Below are 23,846 nucleotides of genomic sequence, written 5' to 3'. Positions count from 1 at the left end.
AACTGTTGGAGCGGTCCCGGGCTCCTGGCCGTAGGGCGGCCCCGGGGAGGGAGGTGGTGACCGCCCCAGGCTCGCTGCACTTCCGGAGGGGCTGGGGGCGCGCGGCTTGGAAGGTGAGAGGCGGAGCTGCCGGCGGCTGGGAAGAGACCAAAGGGATGAGTAATTGGAAATTCTGTAACCGAGACCCCGGGTCCTAACCCTCTGCCTCCTTCACCCCGCTCCCCCGCTCTCCCCCCCGAGCCCCCTGCCGAGAGGCGAAGGGCGAGAAGTGGCGCCGGGAAGGGTCACGTTTCGGAGAGGGAAGTGAAATAAAGAGGGCGGCACCCGGGGGGACCTGTGCGTCATTGAGGGACTGCGGAGCGGCCAGTGCGGAGGCGTGGGGGCCAGGAGCCGGAGGGGCCTCCGAGCGTCCCAGCTCGCTGCCCGTTCCCGCGACCCCGCAGCCCGCAACCTTGGGGGGGAGGCGCACGATGTGGCAGGCGACCCCGCCCCGACCCCGCGCGCCCTGCCGCTGGGCGCCGGCCCTGCTGGTCCTCCTGGCCCTGCTGGGCGGCTCGGGGTTGTGCCACGCGAGCTCGCAGGCCGGGTACCACGCGCGGCCCAGCGCCAGGAACAAGTAAGTGCGCCCCCCTTCTGCTCCCCACCCCCACCCCAAGCCCTAGAGTCCCGGGTCCCCGCAGGTCCCTCCTGAATCCACTCGCGGGCTCCGGAGCCGCGCTGCCAATGGCGACGGTGGGCGGCAGGAAGATCCCCGTGGGCTTTGGGGGCGTCGCCGCCCCCGGCTGACACCTCGGGCATCCTGCAGCGGACCCCGGGCAGTGGGGTGGGGTCCGGCAGAGCTACGTCCCGGAGCCCGCAGGCTGCGGGGCTCTGCTAAGTGGCGCCCTGGGGTGGCCGCTTTGGCAAGCTCCAGCCTTCGATGATGCCGGTGTCCCGGCAACTTGGTGGGTCACCTCGCTCCCCCCTCCTCCGCGTTGTGCCCCAAGTTTACCCAGCTCTTCTCTTTTTACCCCAGGAACTGGTGCGCCTTCATCGTGAGTAAGAACGTGAGCTGCACAGTGCAGGAGGGAAGCGAGAGTTTTATTCAGGCTCAGTACAACTGTCCCTGGAGCCAGATGCCCTGTCCGTCCGCTCTGGTGTAAGTCGGGAGGGGGTGGGGGAGGCACGAGGGCCGAAGGGGTGGGAGGCTTGGAATGTTCCTGCCCTCGTGGAAATCTCTTTCAGACCCTCTGCAAAGTCTGAGAGCTGCGCGGCTGCCGGCCACGCCGGGCTATTTAAAAGAGGGTGCTCTTCTGCGAGAACCTGGAGGATGCGCAGAATTTGGGAGTTAATGACTCCCTAGGCCACAGTAGAGGATGAACAAAGCCCTCGCCCCCGTCTCTCTCTCTTTCAATTTTATTACTAACATAAGGCAGCTGAACCTAATTAGATCCATATTGTATGTTCTGGGGCGCAGAGAGATTCTGAAATGTTTGAAATGAGGGGTTAACGGGGAGGTTCGGCTGGTTGGCGTTGTGAAGTGAGTTTCGTCCTGACCTGTTAGGTTTGTGGATTCAGTGGGTAGATCTCAGAATGGAATGGCCCCGGAAGACAAGCGGCCATATTTTTGCTTAGAAAGATCCCAGCATCTTAAAACAGCAGGAGAGAAATGATTTGTCAGTGTGCAGATTCTGCGAATGCATTGTACTCGTCCAATTGTGATCAGGAAGTTCTTTGGGTCTGTGTGGAAGTCTGACCTCAGGAGCTGGTGGGGATAAAAGGCTGTTGGGGACACGTGACGGTAGGGATTGTTTCCACTAAGAATAAGTTGTTTGTCTTCCAGCACATGGTCAGTTGCTGCACAGAATGGTCAGTGGTGGGCAGTTCTGCCGCTGGCCGCTCAGTCTCAGGACAGGCTGAGCTTGTACCCCAGCAAGCTGCCTCAGGGGGCAGGGAACAGGCTAAGGGGGGGGGGGGTGGTTGCGCTGCTTTTGGGGGAGCAGGGAGGGAGAGTTCCTGGGAAGCAAAAAGAAAGCTGTGCAAACTTGGAGACTACCCCCCCTCCACTTTTTAACACACCGGGGGAAAACGCTGACACAGCCTCTGGCCAGAACTGTCCATCAACCTTAGCGCGTATTTAGATTTAGACTTCACAGTCCATGGTCAGCTGCTGGTGGCGAGAGAACCAGGGGCGGTTTTTACGCCGTGACAGAAACACAACCGAGTATTCAACCTAATTTGGAAGGATTTACTTGAAATTAGAATAATTGTCAGCCAGGACAATTTCATTCACTCTATACAAGAACTCTGCTTTGTGGCTTCCTGTAATCTCAATTCTTACTATGATGATTCAGGGATAAACACATTTTTCCTTACAACTAAAACTTAAGGGAGGTGGGAAGGGGAGATGGCTCCCCGGGTAAGGAGAGCTTGGGGGCAAGCTTGACAATCTGAGCTTGAATCCTAGCACCCACACAGAAAGCTGGGGACGGTGGCCGCCAGGCAGCACCGTGGAGCACTGTGACAGTAGGACGGCTACTTCCTGCTTGAAACTAGCCGGAAGAGACTTTGTCTCCTCCAGCCTCAGTGAGAGACTTTGTCTCAAGGGTAAGATGAAGAGACATCTCTGCCACTGTCAACACCTGCACACACACAGAGATGCACACGCGCATACACACGCTGAACACACTTGCACATAGCTACACACATTTGTATACACATTGGACACATACATACATACGTATGTACATACACAGAAATAATTTGTATTTCTGGGGGTAATTTTTCTGAGACAGGGTATGACTGTGGAATCCTGGCTGGCCTCAAACTCAAATATCTGCCTGTCTCTGTTTCCTGAGGGGCAGAGATTAAAGGCAGGCACCAGCATACTCAGTGAGAAGTGGATGTGTGTGTGTGTGTGTTTAATGTCTGGGTTTTTGAAGCAAGGTTTGCTACGTAGCCTGAAACTCGCTACATTGCCCAGGCTGACCTTGAACTCAAGCTAATCATGCCTCGGCTTGTAGAGTGCTGGATTATGGACATACTCCCAGACTTGCTCTGTTTTAAAGATGGTCTGGGGCAGGGGTGTAGCTCAGTTGGTAGAGTACTTGCTTGGCATGCATGGGCCCTGAGCTCATCCCCCAGCGCTGCACCAACCAGCTGGGTAGCACCCTCCTATAATCCTCTAGCTGGAACAGAATTCTTCCAGCGTGGAAAAGGCTCCCTCTTGGTCCCAGGCTGGCTTGGGGTAAGCACGAGAATCGAGTGATATGGAATTCTCCCTGTGGGATACTCCCTTCGGGCAGCTGAAGACCCTGGAACTGAGGCTGACTTCCATGCCCTGTGCTTTCTATTTTCATAGCAATCCCGGAGAGTCATTGGAAAGTAGCAGAACCTATATCCAAGTCTGGGCCTTTTCTTTCCCAGCCTCAGCCTCCCCACTCCATCAACTCAATAGTCTCTGTTGTCTAAAAGGGGCTAAACCCATCCGTGTGTGTGTGTGTGTGTGTGTGTGTGTGTGTGTGTGTGTGTGTGTGAGTTGCTGGCCCTTCTGGTAGAAATAACTGTGGGACTAGCCATCCCTCCCTTCATACATCTTTCATGCTTCATGGCAATGACTCCAGATAGTTCCAGAACCTCCTGCTAGACCAACAGCTGTTAGCATTTGTGGCATCTGGAGGCGTCCTGCCCATGGCCAGGATGTCCAGGAAGTCCAGATGCAAACAGCCTGTATTTGCTTTGCCTCCCAATTTAGGGCTCAGGCTCTTGGGGCTGGGAGTTTTCTGCTCCCCGATACCATCAAGAGATTGGGGTCAATAGCACCTACTCCAGTCCTTACCCTTCTGGCCAGCCTTGTAAATGTAGTTTTTTCCCCCTTTTGTTTCCTTGCCCTTTGCTCTTTAAAAAATAATTCACATACTGTAACAGTCACCTTGCAAAGTGCTCCCACCAATGTGTTATGGCAAAGGTATACAGTTGTGTAACTAAAGATGAAACAGTTCCTGTACCCATCACTCGGCCTAACACCTGCTAAAGAATGTGCTGTCTTCCTTACCTATCCAGAAGGAGGGGACACAAACGGAACCTTTTGACGTTAGTGTCTTCCTCTTAGCATGAGACTTTTATTTACATGTGTGTGTCTGACTTTTGGTGTTTGGGGACAGGCTCTCTCTGTATGCTCCTGCCGTGGCTGAGAGCTTAGGTCTAATCCATTTGTTGCCTCCTCAGCCTCGTGAGGGTTAGGGTCATGGTCAGAGAACAATTTCAGGAAGTTGCCTTTGTGTGGGTTACCTTACTGAAAAGCTAGAGCACTTCTAAACCTGGAATCCAGGAACCCATTCCCGGATGCTGTGACTGCCACTGTCACTCTGTCTCAGTTTAAGATTTATTTTTCATATATGGGACTGTGTTTTGCCTACAAGTGCACCGCCCACATGCCTAGCACCCACAGAGCCAGAAGAGGGCATTGGATGCCCCTGGAACTCGAGTTACAGGTGGTCATGAGTTGCCAGGTGGTTGCTGGGTTCCTTGCTTGAGCAGCAGGTGCTATTAACCACTGAGCCATCTCCCTGGCCCTTGGTTCTGGTTTTATTGTTGTTTGTTTTATATCCCAGGCTGGCCGTGTATTTGAGGTCCTCCCCCCTTGGTCTGCTGAGTGCTGGAGCCACTGTATCTGTTCTAGATCACCACCCTTCTATAAAGCCACAGTCAACACTGCTGCCCGGAGAAAGAACAGTCTTTGTTCTTACGACACGAAGGGTTTGGGGCTTGTGGCTGCTGTGGAGAACTTTGTGAGAAGGCTGGCCTTGGAAGTAGGCTTCTCTGAAGCCAGGCTTCAGAGAAGAGTTGTTGTTCATTGCTTTTAGTTCCTGGGCTTCTGTCTGCACCCCTCCATGTCTGCCTGAGTTTACACAGCCTTCTTTCTGGTTTTTCTGTATTTCTCCTTCAGTAACGACCATATTAGTGCTCTCTCTTCCTCTCCCTTCTCCTCCCCTCCTCTGCTCTGCTAAGAATTGATTCCCAAGCCTTCCAAATGTTAGATGAGCATTCTACCACTGACTTCATCCCCAGCCCTATTAACAAAAAAAATAAAATAGAATAAAGACAAGCCCCAAGAGGGATGTGGGTGGAGTAACGTAGAGCCTGTGGCTGCCGGGGAAAACGTAGATCAGGAATCTGCAGCAGGTGTTGGTTCTGGGTCAAGTTCCAAGACACTTCTAATCTTCAGATTCCTAGGGGAACAGATGCTCATACAGTTGGAAAGAACGTTGTCTATTAAGGAACCATCCTCGCCAGGAAAAACAGTTTGTCTTTTTTTTCTTTTTCTTCCCTTCCCAAGTACAGAATGCTTAAGGCTAAAATAAAACCCCAGACAATTCCCCACACATACGTCTCCAGGAACACAATCCCATCCAACGCCGAGGGCTATTTCCTCACCTTTCACCTTTTAAACAGACATTTGTACGCAGCTGTGTGTTTGGAGTCTTGCTCCTTAGCACCGAAGGGAGGAGTCACCTGCAGAAGGTGACTGAGGACCGAACATTTAACCCTGAAGGTTCCATGATGCTGTGGAGTCCCTGCCCTCCAGCTCCTCAGGGCTGCAGCTTCCTGTAGAAGTCTACATCGTCTTCCAGGTTTCTTGCTTGTTTTCCCGTCTAGGGTGCTGTGTTTGGACGGGTCTTTCCAGAACATTCCCGTGGTTACCATCTCAGTCATGTTCCCAGCTTAGAGTGGGTGGGGACAGAGACTGGGGTCTCGGGAAGCAAGGCTCTAGGTTCCATCCCTGGCATCACAGTAAAACAAACCCAAAACTTCTGTGTTTCCCTTTTGAACTTTTCTTTTTAATCTTGAAGATAAAGAATACAACTTAAATAATAGCCATAGTCTTAAAAAAAAAAAAAAACAAGACCAAAAAAAAAAAAGAAAAAAGTCACTTCCTGTTAAAGTGTTTTAGTCTAATCAGCGTTTCTCTGTTGATCTGTTCCACCTGGCTTAGCACGGGGTAATTGAGTTAAAATTCTGATATAGCCAGAAAAGGGCAGCTGGTGTGGGCGTGGGTAGCCTGGCCTGTTGGAAGCTGTGATAGGCCATCCAGGCCAGGCTCCCATGGCTTCAGTCCAACCTGTGGGATGGCAACATGTCTTGGCTGAGAAGATAGGAGGCCTGGCAGCTGGCCTGAGCTCCCAGACACCACCCTCACCACCGTGAGACACAGGTAAACCACCAGGCATCCGAGGCACGTGTTTTTCAGGGCTAAAAGGCAGAGAGCTGTGTCGAGGAGGCCCAAATTCAGAAAGCCAACCTGGCTGAGAGGACTTTGAAAACCCCCCTTGGAGGCATCCCTGGCCCAACACCTGGTGGGTTTTCGTTGGCTTTGTGTGACCTGATGTGGCCGCCTCATGAATGGTGCTGTTTTTGAAGCCTTGAGAGCTGAAGGTCTTGCTGACTTGTCTGGGGAAGATCAGAGTGCTAAAGAGAGTAAATAAGGCAGTGACCTGACATAGTAAGAAAATGATGTGCTGGAGATGAACTTTTATAGGGTGTTTGAGCCTCCGCATGTTGGGCACAGAGCCAGCACTGAGGTCTGGAGTTCGAGGCAGGAAGGGCCCCTGCTGAAGGTGTGAATGAACTGCTGCCTCTGTGGGTCAACAGAGACTCTTCAGTGGGGTGTCCACACAGTTGACTCCCCCTGCTCCCTAGGCGGTCATCCCTCAGCCACTGAAATGTTGCTACGTTGCTTGGATTCTGTTTGGTTTGTTGTTTTGGTTTTTGGTGCTAGGCATTAGATCCAGGATGTGCTTGCTGCATGTCAGCTATACCACCATGATACACACCCCCCGAATTCTTCAGGAGCCTCCCACATATGGAGAGTATTAAGATGTGCTCATGGTTGTGGACTTCGAAGAAGGCAGTAGGTGCCGAATATAACAGTCACACCCTTCCTCCCAGGAGGAGTTTAAAACCTTAGGCTGATCAACTACAAATAGGAGATTGCTTCCACTATGTCAGAGTGTCCTGGGTTACTGCTGGTCACATGACCACCCACCCACCCACACTCCCACACTCAGAATTAACTGCTTTGGTCCTTTCGTGAATCAGTTTTCTGAGATTAAAATTAATGTCGAACACCTGACCAAACTGTGTCTCTACAATGACGTGACAAAAAGCAGCTTTACTGGGAGGAATCAAGGGAGTCACAGTAGTTTTCGATGTCATGGCAGTTCACATTGGAGGAAAAATGATAAGGTGATTAAAGATTAAACTTTCCAGTCACTTTTGTCCCTTTTTTAGTTAAACAGGTGGCAGGTACTGGGGCAGGTGGAAGAGGGAGGGTTCAGATGAATCCTGAGTTAAAACTGCTGTGGAAGGCAAACTCTTTGGGTCTCGTCATTGGGAGGGACCCAGCTGTTCTTAATTCTTTTCCACCTAAGAATACTAAAAGATGAGGGAATGTGCTTAAAGTTTTCGCTTTGCCGCGTCAGCTTTTCAGGACAATGTATTTTGTTATGCATGTGGCTAAGAGGAAACCAGTTTGGGCAAACCCATCTCAAACCGGTCCTCTCCGTGGGGAATCTGCTGCAGCTTCTCTGTGTTTTCCCAGTTTCCCATCTCTGGACTTGAGTAGGCTTAACTGGTTATTCTTTTGCAGAGATTGGCTCAGTGTGGTCCCTTACAGAGAGACACACGCCTCTATTCCTAGCACACGGCAGGCTGAGGCAGGCAGATCTCTACGAGTTTGAGAACAATTTGCTGTATAAAGTGATTTCCGGGCCAGGCAACACCATAATAGTGAGACCATGGCTAAAAAAAAGAAGGTGCTAGGAGTTTCCTTCAAGTTGGAAGTTCTTTCACTCTGTGTGCCAGAGAGGGATAATGAGATAAAGGCATAAAAATGTCTTCTAAACCTTAGTTGGGGGAAATACTGCTTGTTTTTCTGTGAACTGAAGCTTTTCTGTGTATCTGAGGAAAGGAGATTGGAAGCTGTGATGCCGATTGCGACAGAGCTTGGGCTCAGGGTGGGGTGGTTACGCAATCCAGCCCTTCATGGGAGGACTGTCTCCCTTAAAGCCCTTCTCTGTCTCCTGTCAGGTCACAGGGCCTCTCACATGTCCTTCCTTCCTTCCTTCCTTCCTTCCTTCCTTCCTTCCTTCCTTCCTTCCTTCCTTCCGATGGACCTGGAGTCCTCAAACCTAAGCACAGCTCTTCACCCAGCCCTCTCTCACGTTTGGTTGAAGGGTGTTGGCAGGGAGGCAGCAACAAGCCTTCCTTGATATTTGGAACCAGTCAAGACTCTTGTATCCAGCCTGCAGAGGAGGCGGCATCCAGGCCTGTCTGTGGGTCAGGTGTCTCCAGCCTTGGAGGGAGCCTGTGCAAAGGAGTCAGCCCAGCAGTCCCGATAGGCCACGCCCTCTTCCCTATCACAATGCATTGCAACATCCTTTGCCTGGCCTTGAATCACTGCAGAAAACAAGTTCAAGACAGAGCTCCCTCTCTGGTACAGGAGGGAGCGCAGAGAATGGCATGTGTAGCTCGTTGTCTGAAACAAGCAGCAAGGAACCTCCCAACCCCACATCAGAATCGTTACTGGAAAGCTATGAACCCCGACTGGCACTCGGTACCATCTTCTTACATTGTATGGGAGGGGGCACAACATTCTTGTGGCGGAGGCCATCTAGGAAGTCTTCCATGGTTCTGGGGACTCACCAGGCTGGGTGGCAGGTGATTTACCCATCTTATCAGGCCATTTTCTGCCTTTTTTTTTTTTTTTTCTGTCTTGAAACACAACCGTGTTTCTCTGTAGCTCTGACTGTCCTGGAACTCACTCTGTAGAGCAGGCTGGAGTCAAACTCATAGACATCCACCTGCCTCTGCCTCCCTGAGTGTTGGGATTAAAGGTGTGTGCAGCCACCCAGCTGTTTTCTGCTTTTTTAAAATTACTGTTTTTTCAGACTGGATCCCAGGTAACCAGCTGGGCTGAGAGCGCTCCTGAATTGCTGGGATTTCAGCTGTGTCACCAGGCTCGTGCCAGTGATCACTGTTTGTGAAGCACAATTAAATAAATCTGTGAGAAATCTCATGTAGAAACTAAAGCCGGCATCCCGGGTCATTTTTGAAGTTTGTTGTAATTTCTTTTCTTTCTGGTTCTAGGGCTTGAACACAGGGTCTTATACATAAGAGGCATGTGTTTTGCCACTGGGCTACACCCTCAGATTTTGTATTTTCAAAAACCAATATCTGCCTATTTTCACATATAATTTTCTACAATCTAGCGCTTTGAAGGCAGCCGTTTAAAGTCCTGTCTTTCTTAATCATCAATTCTACACTTATCTTACCTTTTGTGTGTACATGTGTTTTGTGTGCATGTACGCATGTGAACAACATGCGTGTTTGTGACCAAGGAGGTCAAGGTCAAAAGAAGGCATCAAATCCCCTGCAACTGGACTTACAGTAGTACATGTGGGTGCTGGGAATCGAACCTGGATCTTGGGGGGGGGGCTGGAGAGGGGAAGTGTTCTGAACCCCCAAGCCTTCTCTCCAGCCCCTGATTCTATACTTTAAAAGTTAAAAAAAAAAAAAGGGTAACTTTTCAATAGGCAAAACAATTGACTGTGATGCCAAGGCGGAACTCACTACATTCAAAAAGGTGGCTGCTCGTTTGAAAAGGACGCAGTGATGCTGTCTTTAGCCCGTACTTGAGACTCACTGTAGATTGTGAGCTCAAGACCAGGGCGCTTTGCTTCCTCGGACTTGGAGGTTTTATTTTCTCATTTTGACTTTTAGTGCTGGGACTGTGCATGCGCCTCCACATGTGCATGCCTTGCATCTTCCCTTGGAGCCGCGCCGCCAGCCAGACCCGGAGATTCTAAATACAGAAACGGTTCATTTAGTGAAAACAACAGCTTTATAGACAGTGTGTAGGACCTTTAATCCCACAAGTCAGCAGGCAGAGGCAGGTGGATCTTCTGTGAGTTCAAGGCTGGCCTGGTCTAGAGCACAAGTTCCAGAACAACTGAGACTACATAGAGAGACCCTGTTTCAAACAAACCGCTCGTACACACCAGCTTCGAGGTGTAGATTGCACTAAATATGTTTTTGAAGTTGTGTAACTTCCTGTTCAGCATGTGTATACACCCACAAAAGCAACATTGTGGTCAGGGTGTGTGCCGTGCTGGTTAGATTCATGTCAACTGGATGGAAGTGAAGAGTCATCGGAGAGGCGAAGGGTCAGTTGAGAAAATGCCTCTATAAGACCAGACTATAGGCAAGCCTGTAGAGTGTTTTCTTAATTAGCGATTGAGGGGGAGGGCCCACCTTCCAGTCCGTTGTGGGTGGGGCCATCCCGGGGCTGGTGGGCCTGTGTGCCATAAGAGAGCGGCTGAACAAGCCATAAGGAGCGAGCAGGTGAGCAGCGCCCTCCATGGCGTCTGCCTCAGCTGCTGCCTCCAGGTTCCCGCCCTGTTTGAGTTCCTGTCCTGACTTCCTTCAGTGATAGACTGTGGAACAGTGAGTGAAATAAACCCTTTCCTCCCAACTTGCTTTTGGTCATGATGTTTCATCGAAACAGTCGTAACCCTAAGACAGAAGTTGGTACCAAGATTATGCGGTATTGCTGTGACGGTGCTGATTATGTTTGGGGAGGATTGTGGAAGGACTTTGGAACTTTGGGCTAGAAAAGCCATTGAGTATTGGGCTCTTCCATGGGCATTCGGAAGATAAGATGTTGAAGGCAATGCAGATGATGAAGGCCAGACTTGTGTGGTTTTAGAGGGGAGTGTGAAGATCCTTTGGGAAGGGGGGACATTTGCTATTTTGAATTATTATTATGTGGTGTCTGGTAAGCTCCAGATGAAGAATCAGCTGTGATTAACAATAAACCAAAACCAATGAAGTGAAATCTTTGGCTCTGCTGGCCTAATCCTTGCTGGCCACCCGGAGCTGAGAAATCCATGGTGATGAAGAAGAGACCAGCATCGTTGATCAGCATCTTCTGGGAAGTGTTTCCTCGGAGTCAGCACACAGAAGCTGTGCTCCAGAGGTGCCCGAGGCGGTGTAAGAATCACCCAGGTGGCAATGATTCTGAAGTCAGGAAGGCATCGGGAGGGCAGTGGAGGCGTGGCGTTGTGTGATAGGGTTGTCCTTGAAGAGAGCCCAGGCGAGGCTGTTGGTGAAAGTGCAGTAAGAGACCCCAGAATTTGAGAGATGGGTACCATGGGGTGGCCACAAGGAGCAGCAATGGTAAGGGAGTGGATGCTGATGGGGCCTAGAAGAGAAACTGGTGCTGTACAGGGTGGAAGATCACGAGTGGATCCCAGATATTGAGCCCCGAGCTAGTTACATAGTTGGAATTTGGTTTTGCTTTATTCAGACTGTGGCTGTGCCCTGGTTCTTCCTTCTTGAAGAAGAAGAAAAAAAAAAAACTTATTTTTTTTTATCTTACAGGAGCCCACAGTTGAGAAAATTTGAACTTTCAAAGGAGATTTTGGAGTTTCCTAAGATTTTGGAGTTTTGTTTTATTTGTTTTGGTTTTAGAGACAGGAATTCTCTGTGTAGCCTTGGCTGTCGTGGAACTTGCTATGTAGACCAGGTTGACTTAAAAAAAAAAAAGTTTGGATTTTAAGAGAGACTATATATTTGTTTAACAACTGAATTTTTAAAGTGTTTGAATTTATAAAGACTTTGGGCCATTTCTGAGCCTGTACAATGTTTTTCTTGTGATATTGATGTTTATGTATGATCTTGGAATGAACAAGAAAGGGAAGGTTGTGGCTCAGTAGTGATGTGTGTGTTAAGCTGATTATAGGTTGGTTGATCTGGCTAGTTTTATGCCAACTTGATAGACGCTAGAGTCATCGGAGAGAAAGGAGACTCAACAGAGAAATTGCCTGCCTAAGACCAGGCTGTAGACCGCCAGCCTGCAAGCATTTCCTTAGTGACTGGTGAAGGAGGGGCCGGCCCACTGTGGGCAGAGCCATCCTTGGACTGGTGCCAATCCTTCCCCAAATCTTCTCAAACCTTTTCTTAATCCCTCCGTCCACCCTCGTCAACAAATCCTCATTGGAAGCTGCCAATATCTGCTTTCCTTTCACTAGTTTAGCTCAGTTTGGAATGTTCTAGAATTTTGCATAAATAGGACCACGTGGAATACAGTTGTTCTTTGATCTGGCTTCCTTTATTGAGCAGAACTTCTTTGGCCTCGTTCCTGTTGTGCTTTGTACCAGTAGTTGACAACTTTTCTTAGACATTTCATGTCTTTACTGCCATTTGCACAGAGTTGCACAGCAGCTGAAGATTTACCTCAAGCTACAGACTGTTTATACAGATCACAAGGTTACTTCTACTTTTCTGAAGAACTCAGAGATTCTAAACACATAGCATGCAGAACTTGACATAAAACCATAATGGGGTTTAAGAACACACTTTACACCCATCGTCTCGGAAATATGAAATTAGGAATGCATAAGCAGCCTGAGCCATTGTGAATCTGTAGGAAGCTCGGTGAGGATGAGCTACTCCATTCCATGAAATTGATTGCCAAGCCTACATCTGATCCCCAAGCTGGGTGCCATGGGGATGGAACAAGGCCCCTCTCCTGCCCTCCAGAAATTCACACCCAGGAGGTGAAGTGAGGCAAACAGAAGCAGTTACGAAGGAAAGATTGCAAGAAGATGTTTAGGACATTCAGAAATAGAAGACACCGTTTCCAGTCAGGAGGAATCTGAGGACTTGCCTGGAAATCCCAACATCTTGGCAGGTATTTGCAGGAGGGCTCTAGCAAGGATATGTGAGGATGCGGGAGAAAGGCAGCACCAGCATAGAATTCAGCAGTGGGGAATGAAGGGGCCACGGCGGAGTGGAACATCAGAGTTGCTTCCTTTGGAGGTGGGGGTAAGCAGCTGTGAGGGACAGATCTGTTCTAGGGATCCCTTCCTGGGCCTGCTGGAGGCTGCCATGTTGTCCCTGTGGCTCCCATGGGCAGCATCCCCCCCCACCAACGAATATGAGTCATCGTTATAGTGGTCTCACCTTACCTTGGTGATCTTGGATTGCTGTGGATGCTTTTATCAAGTAAGGCTACTTCCTGAGGTCCTGGGAGCTAGGTAGGGCTGAACTATTGGGGGGGGGGCACAATTTAAGTCCATGCCAATGTGGTTGTGAGTTTGGGCTTCATTGTTCCAGCTTCCAAATGTTGTTCACCTGGCAACACGCTCGGTAAATTTGTGTGGGAAGTCTGGATAGGGGTGGGAGATGCAGGGAGATGGATTCTTTAGGAGACTGGACTTGGTCTGTCCTGGGACTTATGGGTAGTGGGAGAATTGCCCAAGTCAGAACAACGTGGGCACAGTGGTACAAGACCATGACCCTGACGCTTGGGAAGCAGAGGCAGTGCTCACCACATATTTCAGGCTATTTTCATCTGCAGAATGAGTTCTAGGCCAGCCAGTAACACTCAGTGAGACCCAGCTCCACTCCCTACTCTCCTCAGAAAATAAATCAATTAAAATGTTGGTGGCGGGGGACGTTTACTGACACAATGGCTGGTGCTTTGTTCAGGGTTCTGAGAGGAAGGGTCATGTGATACAAGGGGAGGGGAGCAGATTCTCCACAGAGTGACGGTTACAGCATGATGGCTTCTAAATTCTTATTTGTGTGTGTTGGACAGTGTCTCGCTATGAAGTCCAGGCTGACATAGAATGCTTGATCCCCGTCTCCCACTTGCTAGGATCATAGGTGTGTATTGCCATACACAAATCGCCAACATGGCTTTTAGCTGCAAGACACTGTGCCCTTCCTGTTGATCACTTGGTAGCTGGGCAACCCCACCATGCAGCCAACTGAATCCATTATTATGGAAGGAACCTGTATTTTTAATTTCGTAGCAAGCTTGTTCATATATACACCAAGTCCCCTGTATAGAGATTTCATTTGTATGAAGCTCTCTCCCCTGTTATCTAATTGTTTTCATATCTGAGAGACAGAAGAAGGGAAACATAAACTGAGCAGAGAAACATCCTGGTTGCTCTGAGGTAGCTGGCTGGTGAAGCTGGAAAGAGGTACAACGTCTGACATTTTAGGTGTTTTTTTCCTTGTGCATATGGTCTCCAGATAGGTAAAATGTTTGCATATTGGGTTCTGGAGGCTCAAGGAAAGACACTGAGGAGGCCTGGGTACCCCATGGATGGATGGAAGGCAGAATGTCCATCTTCCTTCTCTTGAACTGAGCTGGCTTTCAATTCTCAGATACAGTGTTAATTTGAACAGCTCCATGGCTCACTGAGCCTCCTGGGTTCTGAGGTGGGTCTCAGAACCACCCTGGGTTGGCTTAGAAGTGGATGCCTATGCCTTCAAACTCTGATAAAAATCTTGTCCCACACACAGAAGTGAGGGCTCTGAAGGTTGTATCATGAATAATGTACAACACATAGGTGTCCTTGGACTTCAGTGCCACCTTCAGTAAACCTTGGGGAAAGTGTTCTTTATTTCCTATTTTTCCATGGGTCTTCCCTCCCACTAAGAGGGAACTATTTTTATGCACATGATCATGGGAATACATACATGCCAAAGGTAGATATTGGGAATTACTTTTCAATTTCTTTCTACCTTTCATTGAACCTGATTGAATAGGCTGCCCAGCAAGCCCCCAAACTCCCCATGTCTCTGGTCTCCTAGCACTAGGATTAAAGGTTTGAGCTACCACACCAGGATTTTGTTGTGGTGGTTGGTTGGTTTATCGTATTTTTGCTTTGGTTTTGGTATGGGTACTGGAGATCTGGGCTTAGGTCTGTCATGTTTGCATATCTAGTCCTTTTACTGAGTCAGCTGTCTCCCCAGCCTCCAAATTCTTTTTATCTTCCTAAGCAGTGCCCTCCACCCTTAATACTTGCTATACATTTAGAACCTGGTGTAGAGGTCAGGGCCATGACAGCATTCTTCCATGTTATATATATATATATATATATATAATGTTTTTTTAACTTTTTTATTAATTACACTTTATCCACTTTTTATCCCCCTATAAACCTCTCCCTCCTCCCCTCCTAATCCCACCTTTCCTCCATCTTCTTCATGCATGCCCCTCCCCAAGTACACTGATAGGGGAGGTCCCCCTCTCCTTCCTTCTGATCTTAGTCTATCAGATCTCTTCAGGAGTGGCTGCATTGTCATCTTCTGTGGCCTGGTAAGGGTGCTACCCCCTCAGGGGGAGATGATCAAAGAGCAGGCCAATCAATTCCTCACTGTTTTCTTGATGGACTCCTAGCCTATAAGAAATGGCAAACTTCTTAGTACTCTTGTTTTCATCCTGCTTCCCAGTGTGGTCATAACTTGGAAAACAAACACAAGATGATGATTTTAAAGTGAGAGTAAGTTGGCACAACAAAAGAATCTCTTCTGTCCTCAGAGTCTAGGTCTTCTGTGTTTCTGAGTGATTGCCACCACGTCGTGGGTGTGGCTGAAGGCCCGCCACAGTCCGCAGACTTCCCTTCCAGGCCTGGAATTGATTAGTTGTGGGGTGGTGCAGCCAATTCTTGTATAGTCTCCCCCACCACGAAGGAGCTCTGAGAACACGGACAGGAGTGCGCTATGGAAGAGGACAATGAAATTGGAGGGACCGAGCTTGCAAAGTCATGAGCATCTGAGTTGAATGAAAGAGAATTTTGTAATTACGGATGATTTTTTTAAATAGGAAAATCCAGGCAATTTAAAAAGAAAGGGAATCATCAAAGTAAGAGTTCTTAGGCCCACAAGATGACTCAATGGTAAAGGTACTTGCCAGCAAGATTGGCAAAGAGAGTTTGGTGCCCAGACCCTATGTGGTGGCAAAAGAGAACTGGCTTGTGCAAGCTGTCCTCTGACCTACATGTATACATTGTAGTGTATATGAATTAACACACACACACAACTAAAAATTAAATATTTCTTCAGCTGCTCTGAGTCGAGAGGCTGGGCTCACAGACCACAGGAAGCTGGTATGCTTCCTGGCCCAGGCCAACAGATGTTCTCATGGTCCACACTGTGGGAACTCAAGGGTGAGTTCACTGGGGAGTGATGTGGAGCTGGATTCTCTGACTACACTGCCAGAAATGAGGAAACGGGGTAGAGGTATGAGGAGCAAAGCCGTGTAGACTAGGCGGACAGCCTACAACAGAGCTGGGCCTCCCATGGAGAACTCTTATTTAAAAACATGTGAGCTGGCTGAGGCTCAGGATCCCTGTTCTTTCCCAACGCCCAGGGACTTGATTTGGGGATGTATTCTCAAAGCTAAGAGTGTGGCCTCGCTGGAACACAGCCCGCCTGCCGCCAGCACCAGATAAAGGCATCTTCAGCAGCTGCTCAGAAGGCAGGTTCTCACCTTTGAGCAAATCTAAGGGCCTATGCTCCACTATCTGCCACCGCTGAGCCGGGCAGCCTCGGTGCCGAGCCACAGTGGTTTTCTTTAATCCTTTCTTTCGGAATGAAGATTGTTTTCTAGTATAATTATAAATTGTGGGGAAACCTACTCATTACTCTGTATGATCAGGGCAAAATGCTGAACGGTGGAAAGGATTTTGGGCTTTGAAACCTAACTTGTTCCTAAGTGTATAAGGAAATTAATTCAAGGAAATAGAAAAGCCATCAGCTTATAATTATGGTTTCCCCAGCAACTGTATCCCTGTACCAGGAACCAGACGGCCTTTCCAGGAAGACATTTTCATTCTGAATGCATTGCTTTGATCTAGGATCTGTTACTTTAAACACACACACAAAACTTTCTTGTAAACTGACTTTAATCAAGGCTTATTAACCTTACATTTAAGTTCATTATATACATTTTATATTTTAAAATATCATGGACTAAGAATTCTGGCTTTTTAAATTTTCGGTGGATTTTCTTAAAGAGCCAAGCTTCATATTTCATGTTTCTTTGTTTCCATGTTAAGTTCACTGTGTAGTGATCCAATTAAAAATGTGTAATGTGGCAGAAAAAGATGAAAATTTTGACTTCGAGTTTGTTCTTTAAGCCGTTAGGAGGACCTTGACTTGGAATAAAGCCATAGGAAGGAACCCAAGACCAGAGTCCACCTCCTAATGTAACGTAGACCATCTTTGAAGATGGCCAGGGTATGAAACAACCATTTTGACTTTTAGTGGAACATGAGATTCAAGTGCGAAGGGCTTTGAAATTCCAAAATTTCAGTGTTGAAATCATTTCCAACTTTATGGCCTTTGCTGCCTAACTGCATTTGCTTTTGGCAGAGGGTCAATAAACAGAAAACACTCATTTATTTATTTACTCAGACAAAAAAAAAATAAAAACAAAACCCACAAAACTAAAAAAAACCTATCATGGTTTCTAGAAAATCAGTCTACTGTCTTGTCAGTTTCTAAAGGAGACCAAGTCTGTAACAGTGGATTGCTTGTAAAAAGGGAAGGAAATTGACACACCCTGCATCATGGAAGAACCATGAGGGTGTGAGAAAAGTCAGACAAAAAGACAAGCGCTTTAAGACTCTATTTGGGTGAGGCAGGGAGAGCCATTGATCTCACAGAGCAAGTGGTGACCAGGGCTACATGACAGGGAGGGCCAGGGAGTTAGTGTTCAGGGGCCGCAGGGCTTGGGGGAGGATAGCGTCCTCAGACCCGACCGTATGATGGTGGTCACGGTGGGCCGGGTGGGCTCTTAGGTGAAGCTTTTGCTGGATACAGATGCCCTGGGCTTGAGTGCCCAGGGCTAATAAAAAACATAAATATGTGAGCGAATGTTAGGATGCTAAATTTTATGTCGTGTGTGTTTTAGTGCAACTTTATTTTGAAAGAAGAGAACTGCTGCCTGGGGTGTGGCTCGGTTGGTGGTGTTTGCTTAGCATGTACAAATGCCCGAGTTCAATTCTCCAGCAGCCCACACAATTAGGGGTGGTGGTGTGGCCATGTGATTCCCCACACTGGGAAGCTGGGGGGTTAACAGTCATGCTGGGTGGGCTACGCAGAGAGTTTGAGTTGAGTTGAGGTCAAAGGGGAAAAAGCGACTCGTCAGCACACACTTTTATTTCCTGGGATGCTCTGGGATGAGTCATTCTATGTGGGTCCTTTCTCCATCCTCCCAGGTTTGCACCAGCCATCAGGACCGCACATGCCAAATTAATGCAGAAAAGTTGGCTCCGGGCTATGGCAGCCAGTGAATGGAGGAGAAAGAATTTCTAGAAAGCGTGGCTTTTTAGAAGCCCGTCCCCACAGGGGTGCTGAGTTTTGGATCTGTGCCATGTTGTCATAAATAGAATGTAGATAAATGCCAACTTCAGGGCCAGGAGCCTGGCTGTTTGTTTGGCGTGTAGGGATGGTCCCTTATCAGAGCCCGTGGTCCTCTTGGGGAAGATTTTTGTTTGAGCTCTATATGGCATGTTGGACAAGCTGTCTCCTCGAAGTCTACTGGGCCCAGAAAGGATGGTTTAAAAGGGGTCGGAAATCAAGGTCTACGAGATGAGCCTCTGCAGCTTCCTGCTCCATCTCATTTGTTCTCTGCCTCAAGCTCTGTCCGGTGAAATTTTCTGTGGTAACGTTTTGTGCTGTTGTGTACTTGAAATGTGGGTGCTGGGATGCAAATTTAAATAGCTTCTGTGTCTGGCACCACGAACAGCACAGCTCTGGGTCATTCATTTCCACACGGGGACCACAAAGTCCGCTTTAGTTCTGAGGAGGTGAAGTCTCTGCTGCTTAGACCAGAGGAAACAGTTTCCTTTTTAAAATAGGGTATTAGATCACACAAACTTTGACAAATGTAACACTTCCATTTGATTAACCAACCATTGATCCAACCAACGATTAAAAAGTGTACTGAACGAGGTCTAAATACAATGCAGTATTACTCAGCCTTAAAAATAATCGGTCTCGACGGGTCCCAGCGCTCAGCAGGCAGAAGTACTCTGAGTCCTAGGCCAGTCTGGTCTACAGAGTGATTTCCAGGATGCCAGGGCTACCGGGAGAAACCCTGCCTATCTTATGTAAATCCGTCAGGCCACAAAAGCCAGGAGGAACTAGAAATGGTCCTAATTGCAAAAGAAGCCAGAAGCCAGACTGTAAGTAGTCCCGGGACTTTTAGGGTAGTGAAACTGCCTATAAGACACTGCAGCGGTGGTGACAGGCCACCCTCAAACCCTCAAATGCACAGCACTGAGCACGAAGCCAGCGTGAACCCCAGTGTGAATCGTGTGCTGGGGTGATGGCGGCGAGCATGTGCGGATTCTTTAATTGAAATGAATGTGGGCCTCAGCTGTAGACCAGGCTCCTGCAAACACACAGGGTGCCGGTGTGGAGGGGCCCCGGCTGGGACCCAGCAGCCTTGTACTCTCTGCCTTGACCGTCCCTTGTCTGTTTCCTTGGTGTGGTTGCTCTACCCTTGGGACATCAGCTAAGGGTCTCGGTCAGCATCTGGGGAGCTCTTCCCACTGTAAGCGCAGCCCAGGCTCTCGGGGACACAGAATGTGGGCTCTTCTTCCCCAGTGCTCTGGGGCTCCAGGTACAAGGAGGTGGGTGGGTTCCCTGGAGGAGGAGGAAGGGAGCCTGGGTCTGGGGCAACTGGACCCTGCGGCGCTTCATATCTGCGTGGGGAGTTTTGAAGTGTGAGAGCTTTGGGAAGAGCCGGCTTCAGGCCCGCCAGCGCTCCCGTCACTAAGCCACACCCCTGAACGATTGTGAAAAGTTTGCGGTAGAATTTTCCCCTTTCTTTTTCTGCAGCGCCCTGTGTGATGAGGGCTCCTGGAAACTGTCGCGGCTCCTCCCAGCACCCTCCCCCCCCCCCCGCCCGGAGCCCCTTAGACTGGCATTGTGCTAGTGGGAACCCCATGTCAGCTGGGGGTTGTGGGGCTTGGCCGCTCCTGTGTTCTACCCCTGGAGGCTCCCACGCAGACCCGCGGACTCTCAGGAAGTCCCCAGGTCACCTCAGGGGCCCGTCGCTTCACGAAGGAAGGAATTCTGGCGGCCTGATCTCTCCCAGCTGTTGCTGCGGTCATCCTCACAGCCACCTTGAGAGTCAGCCTCGGGGCAGCGCCAGACCCTGCAAAGGGTGGGCGTGGCTCGTGCAGTCAGAGCAGGGTGGGAACTGGGAGACTTGGCCCCGCGGTGGTGAGCTGGCCGCAGCTACGCCCAGCCTCCAGTGCCGAGCACGCTGGGAGAGTGGCTCCTTCCTCGCCCTCCAGCTCCGGGGTCAGGGTTAAGGGATGGGTGTGATGGCGCAGAACCACGCGCTTCCCTTCGGGGACGCAGGCTGCTCCGCTGGGTTCAGCCTCATGGAAGGTTTCCTGCGAGTCGTCATCTGCTGGCAGAGCCACACGCAAACACATTTTCACATTCCATTTAATGCTCGGAGGAGCAGAGTTTCTCTGAGGCTACACATTCCTCCACCGTGACGCTCTGCTTCGCCATGCAAGATGTGCCGCGCGATTGTCCCTCTGCGTGCAGGGATTCCACGGCGGCGGGTGGGAGGGAGGGAGCCCGCGGCCCGTGGCGGCCTGGACCCAAGTCTGCTGCGTGGGGAGGTCGGACGCTTCCTCCCCCAGGTTTTAGGGCTTTCTGGACTGTCTCCTAGTGGGATGCTGCTTCAAACTGAGGGAAACTGCCAGAGGCTGGCCGTAACAGCGTGCTGGGAGGGTGTGTGTGACACAGAAGAACACAGAAGTTTCTGCTCCATTCACTTGAGGGTGAACTTGGGCGAGTCATCTCACCCCTCACATCTCTGTTTTCTTCCTTGTGACAAGAGGGCAAATTAGTATGGCCAAGGTGTGTTTTGTTTTGTTTTGTTTTGTTTTTCCTCCGTGTAGCCTTGGCTAGCCTGGACTTGCTTTGTAGACCACGCTGGCCTAGAACTCACAGAGATCCACCTGCCTCTGGCTCCCAAGTGCTGGGATTACAGGCGGGTGCCACCAGGTCCGGCTGTGATTCTTTTTTTAATGTTTAAAATTATATTTATGTGTGTGTTGTGTGAATGTGTACTAATGAGTTTGTATAAGTGTGTGTCTTTCTGAGTGTACATATGTGTCTGTGTGAACATGGGTGAGAGTGTATGTGTTTTTGCATATGCATGTATGTCTGTGTGTCTCTGTATGTGGTGAGTGTGTGTGACATATGTATGTGTGTGGATGTATGTGTGAGACTATGTTTGTGAGTTTGTATCTATGAAAGTGTGTATGTGTGTGTGGTGAGTACGTGTATGTGTGAATGTGACTGTATCTGTGTGTACGTGTGTGTGCGTGGGATGTGTAACTGTGTGAGTGCAAGTGTGTGTGTGTGTATGTCTGAGTGGTTGTAGTATTTGTCAGTGTGTGTATGTGTGTATTAGCCTATGTGTGACTATAGTAAACTATATGTGTTTATGTATGTCCTCTTCATTCTGCAGGGTCTTGGATTTCGGCCGGGCCTGGGCTTCCAGATAGAGAACAGGGGTTCTGCTTCTCTCGGGGGCCACTGGAGCGCTTAGGGCGAGGCCCGAGTGCGCTAGGCTGGGGTGAGGAGAAGTTTTCCACGGACGGAGTGTTCCAGATTAGCCTTTTTAGCATGAGATGGCCGGTGGCAGCGGAAGCTCAGGCGTTCCCAAGCCGATGGCGATACCGAAGGGCTACAGCTCTTGGTCAAGCTGCTGTGGCTGGGCAAGAGGGCAGGCTGGTGAGATGAGACTGGTGGGGGTGGGGGTGGGGGGAGGGGTGGGAGGATGAATGAGGAAGCTCCCCCACCCTATTCCACCCCCCCCCCAAGGCGGAAGGCTGATGGTATTCCTGCCAGTCAGCAGCGTGCACCCACCCCAGCAGGTTTACTTGAAAGCAGGGATTTGCAAACCTTTGGGAGGGATTTTGAGGGTGACTGCATTGGATTCCTGGAGCCAGGGGTCAGGGATACTTGGTTTGCGGGTGCCTCATTTCCCATGCAGCAGCAGGGTCCTACCTGTCACAAGAAGGAAAATAACAGTCCCTAATCATCCCGGGGGGTGGGGGGGACCTCCAGTTGCAGCTGAAGGTCACTGACAGAGACTGAGATCCTTAGCAGGGTGACGCGGCTCCAGGAGAGGGTCTGACTATCATCTGCCTTCCCTGACCTAGGGTCACCCAGACTGGGGGGAGGGGTGGGAATTTTGGGGCCTTGCTGAGAAAAAGGAGGCCACCACCATAGGCCGAGTGCAAATAAATGGCTGCCCAGAGATTGCAACCTAATGCAGCAAAGCCCCACACATGTGTAAGTGTATGTGCGTGTGTATTCATGTGTGTGTGTGTGTGTGTGTGTGTGTGTGTGGTGTGTGAGTGTACATGTGTATGTCAGAAGAGTTGCTGCTTCTTCAAAGTCAGGTTGGACTCGGTGGTGAGCCCTTTTATCTGCTGAGCCAGCAGCTGGCTCACTGAGCTGGCTCACTGGCCCGATGGCACTGTGAAGAGCCTGCGGGAGGCTTTGCTCCTCCAGCTCTCATGGTCACCCAGGCCTTCCCTGCTGCTTCCTGGCTTCCCCTTCAGTCTTCTCTGGGAGCATCTTGAAATGCGGAGGGGCCTGAGACCCACCTCAGGCCCATCTAAGGAGCGTGTTGGGGGGAGGGGTACAGGCATTTGCCAGCATTCCTTGGGTGGTTCTGATGCCAGAGTTGAGAGCTGCTGCCCTCCGAAAGAGGGCCACTGAGCAGGAGACTTTCAGGAATTCTGCAGTGGGAACCTCCTTGGAGGGGTCAGTGCTGTGCCTCTGACCGTCGGGGAAGACATAAGAGCGTTTCCTGCAGTGATTTATGACTTTACTGGGAGTGCCCAGCTCCAGAGTGGGAACTTAACCTGGAGTTGATTGGCTGACTGAGCCCCGCAATCCCGAGCCACCACAGTGTTCATTCTGAGCCCCCGAAAGCAGCACACAGCAACCCCGAGGAAGCGATACAATTTCTCTGGAAATTGGCTCATAGAGAAGCCCAGCTGCTCCCGCTAGTGTGGAAAATGAGAAAGTGAAGAGGAGCAGAAGGTGGCTCCAGGCCAGGCACTGGGAGTTGGGTAGAGTGTAGGAGGGCTGTCCTGTGTGGTTGGGCTTTTGTTTGTGCTCTGAGCACAGATCTGGCTGAACCCCTGTCTCCGGGCCTCCTCGTGTGTGCCTGAGCAGCTGGCTTGTCAGTGTCCCCAGTCCAGCCGTGGGTCCAGAGCATTTTCCAGCTCCCTAGACAGTCTATTGTGAGGAACACACACTTTGTTTGTTTGTTTGTTTATTTATTTATTCATTTATTGTAAATCAAATCTCATGCTTGGTAAGGTCTCTACCACTGAGCTCCACTACAGCTCCTGATGTATGAGCTGCAAACAGGGCTTCAGAGCCCCTGATAATGGATCAGCTTTCAAGGAGGAAAGGTTTGCTTTGACTCAAGGTGTCCATACTTGGCTGGCCCTGTTGCTTTGAGGCCTGAGGTGAGGCAGCGGCAGATGATGATGGGGCATGAGAAAGAGGAGTGGGCAGGGCCAAGGTTTTAACATCTCCTTCAAGGGCACACCCAAGTAACCAAACCTGCTCCCAGTACGTCCCACCTCCTCAAGGTTCTGCCTCAGGCTGCTGATCAAGTCCTTGGCACATGGGCTCTGGGGACATTCATCTAAACCATAGCAGCTTCCAAATCTCTGTCCTTGGAAAGGCCAACACACCTTTATAAAGAAGTGTGAGTGCCAAATCCCCACAGGGAAGAGGGTGCAGGGGAGACTATGAGAGCTTATGGGGGCAGGGCTCCAGGGTGGTTCCTGAAAACAAAGCAAAAGAGCCCTGAGCTGTACTGGAAAAGTTATCGCCAAAGAGCTGTGAACTGCAGAACGGAAATTGCTATGGAAGTGAAAACTCGTTTTGAAATCCGGAAGTGTCGTATTGAATGGATGTTGCAGGGATGGATTGCCCCTTGG

At 49.8% G+C, this 23,846-nt stretch overlaps 1 protein-coding gene across 2 annotated transcripts in view; it reads left to right on the top strand.

Annotated features, from left to right (window-relative positions):
* Window positions 1–376: 376 nt before the first annotated feature.
* Window positions 377–23,846, top strand: part of Emilin2 (elastin microfibril interfacer 2) — a 48,359-nt gene continuing 24,889 nt past the window's right edge. For both annotated transcript variants that reach the window (XM_055610099.1, XM_055610098.1), the window contains exons 1-2: window positions 377–616; window positions 1,016–1,138. In XM_055610099.1, coding sequence (XP_055466074.1) covers window positions 471–616; window positions 1,016–1,138 — 269 coding nt within the window. In that variant the 5' untranslated portion in view covers window positions 377–470. The remainder of the gene's footprint in view (window positions 617–1,015; window positions 1,139–23,846) is intronic.

This window comes from Psammomys obesus, unplaced genomic scaffold (genome assembly GCF_907164565.1).
Source record: "Psammomys obesus unplaced genomic scaffold, mPsaObe1.curated_primary_1811, whole genome shotgun sequence".
Taxonomy (NCBI): domain Eukaryota; kingdom Metazoa; phylum Chordata; class Mammalia; order Rodentia; family Muridae; genus Psammomys; species Psammomys obesus.
Note: the sequence above shows the minus strand (reverse complement) of the source record. Positions and strands in the feature narration are given on the sequence as shown.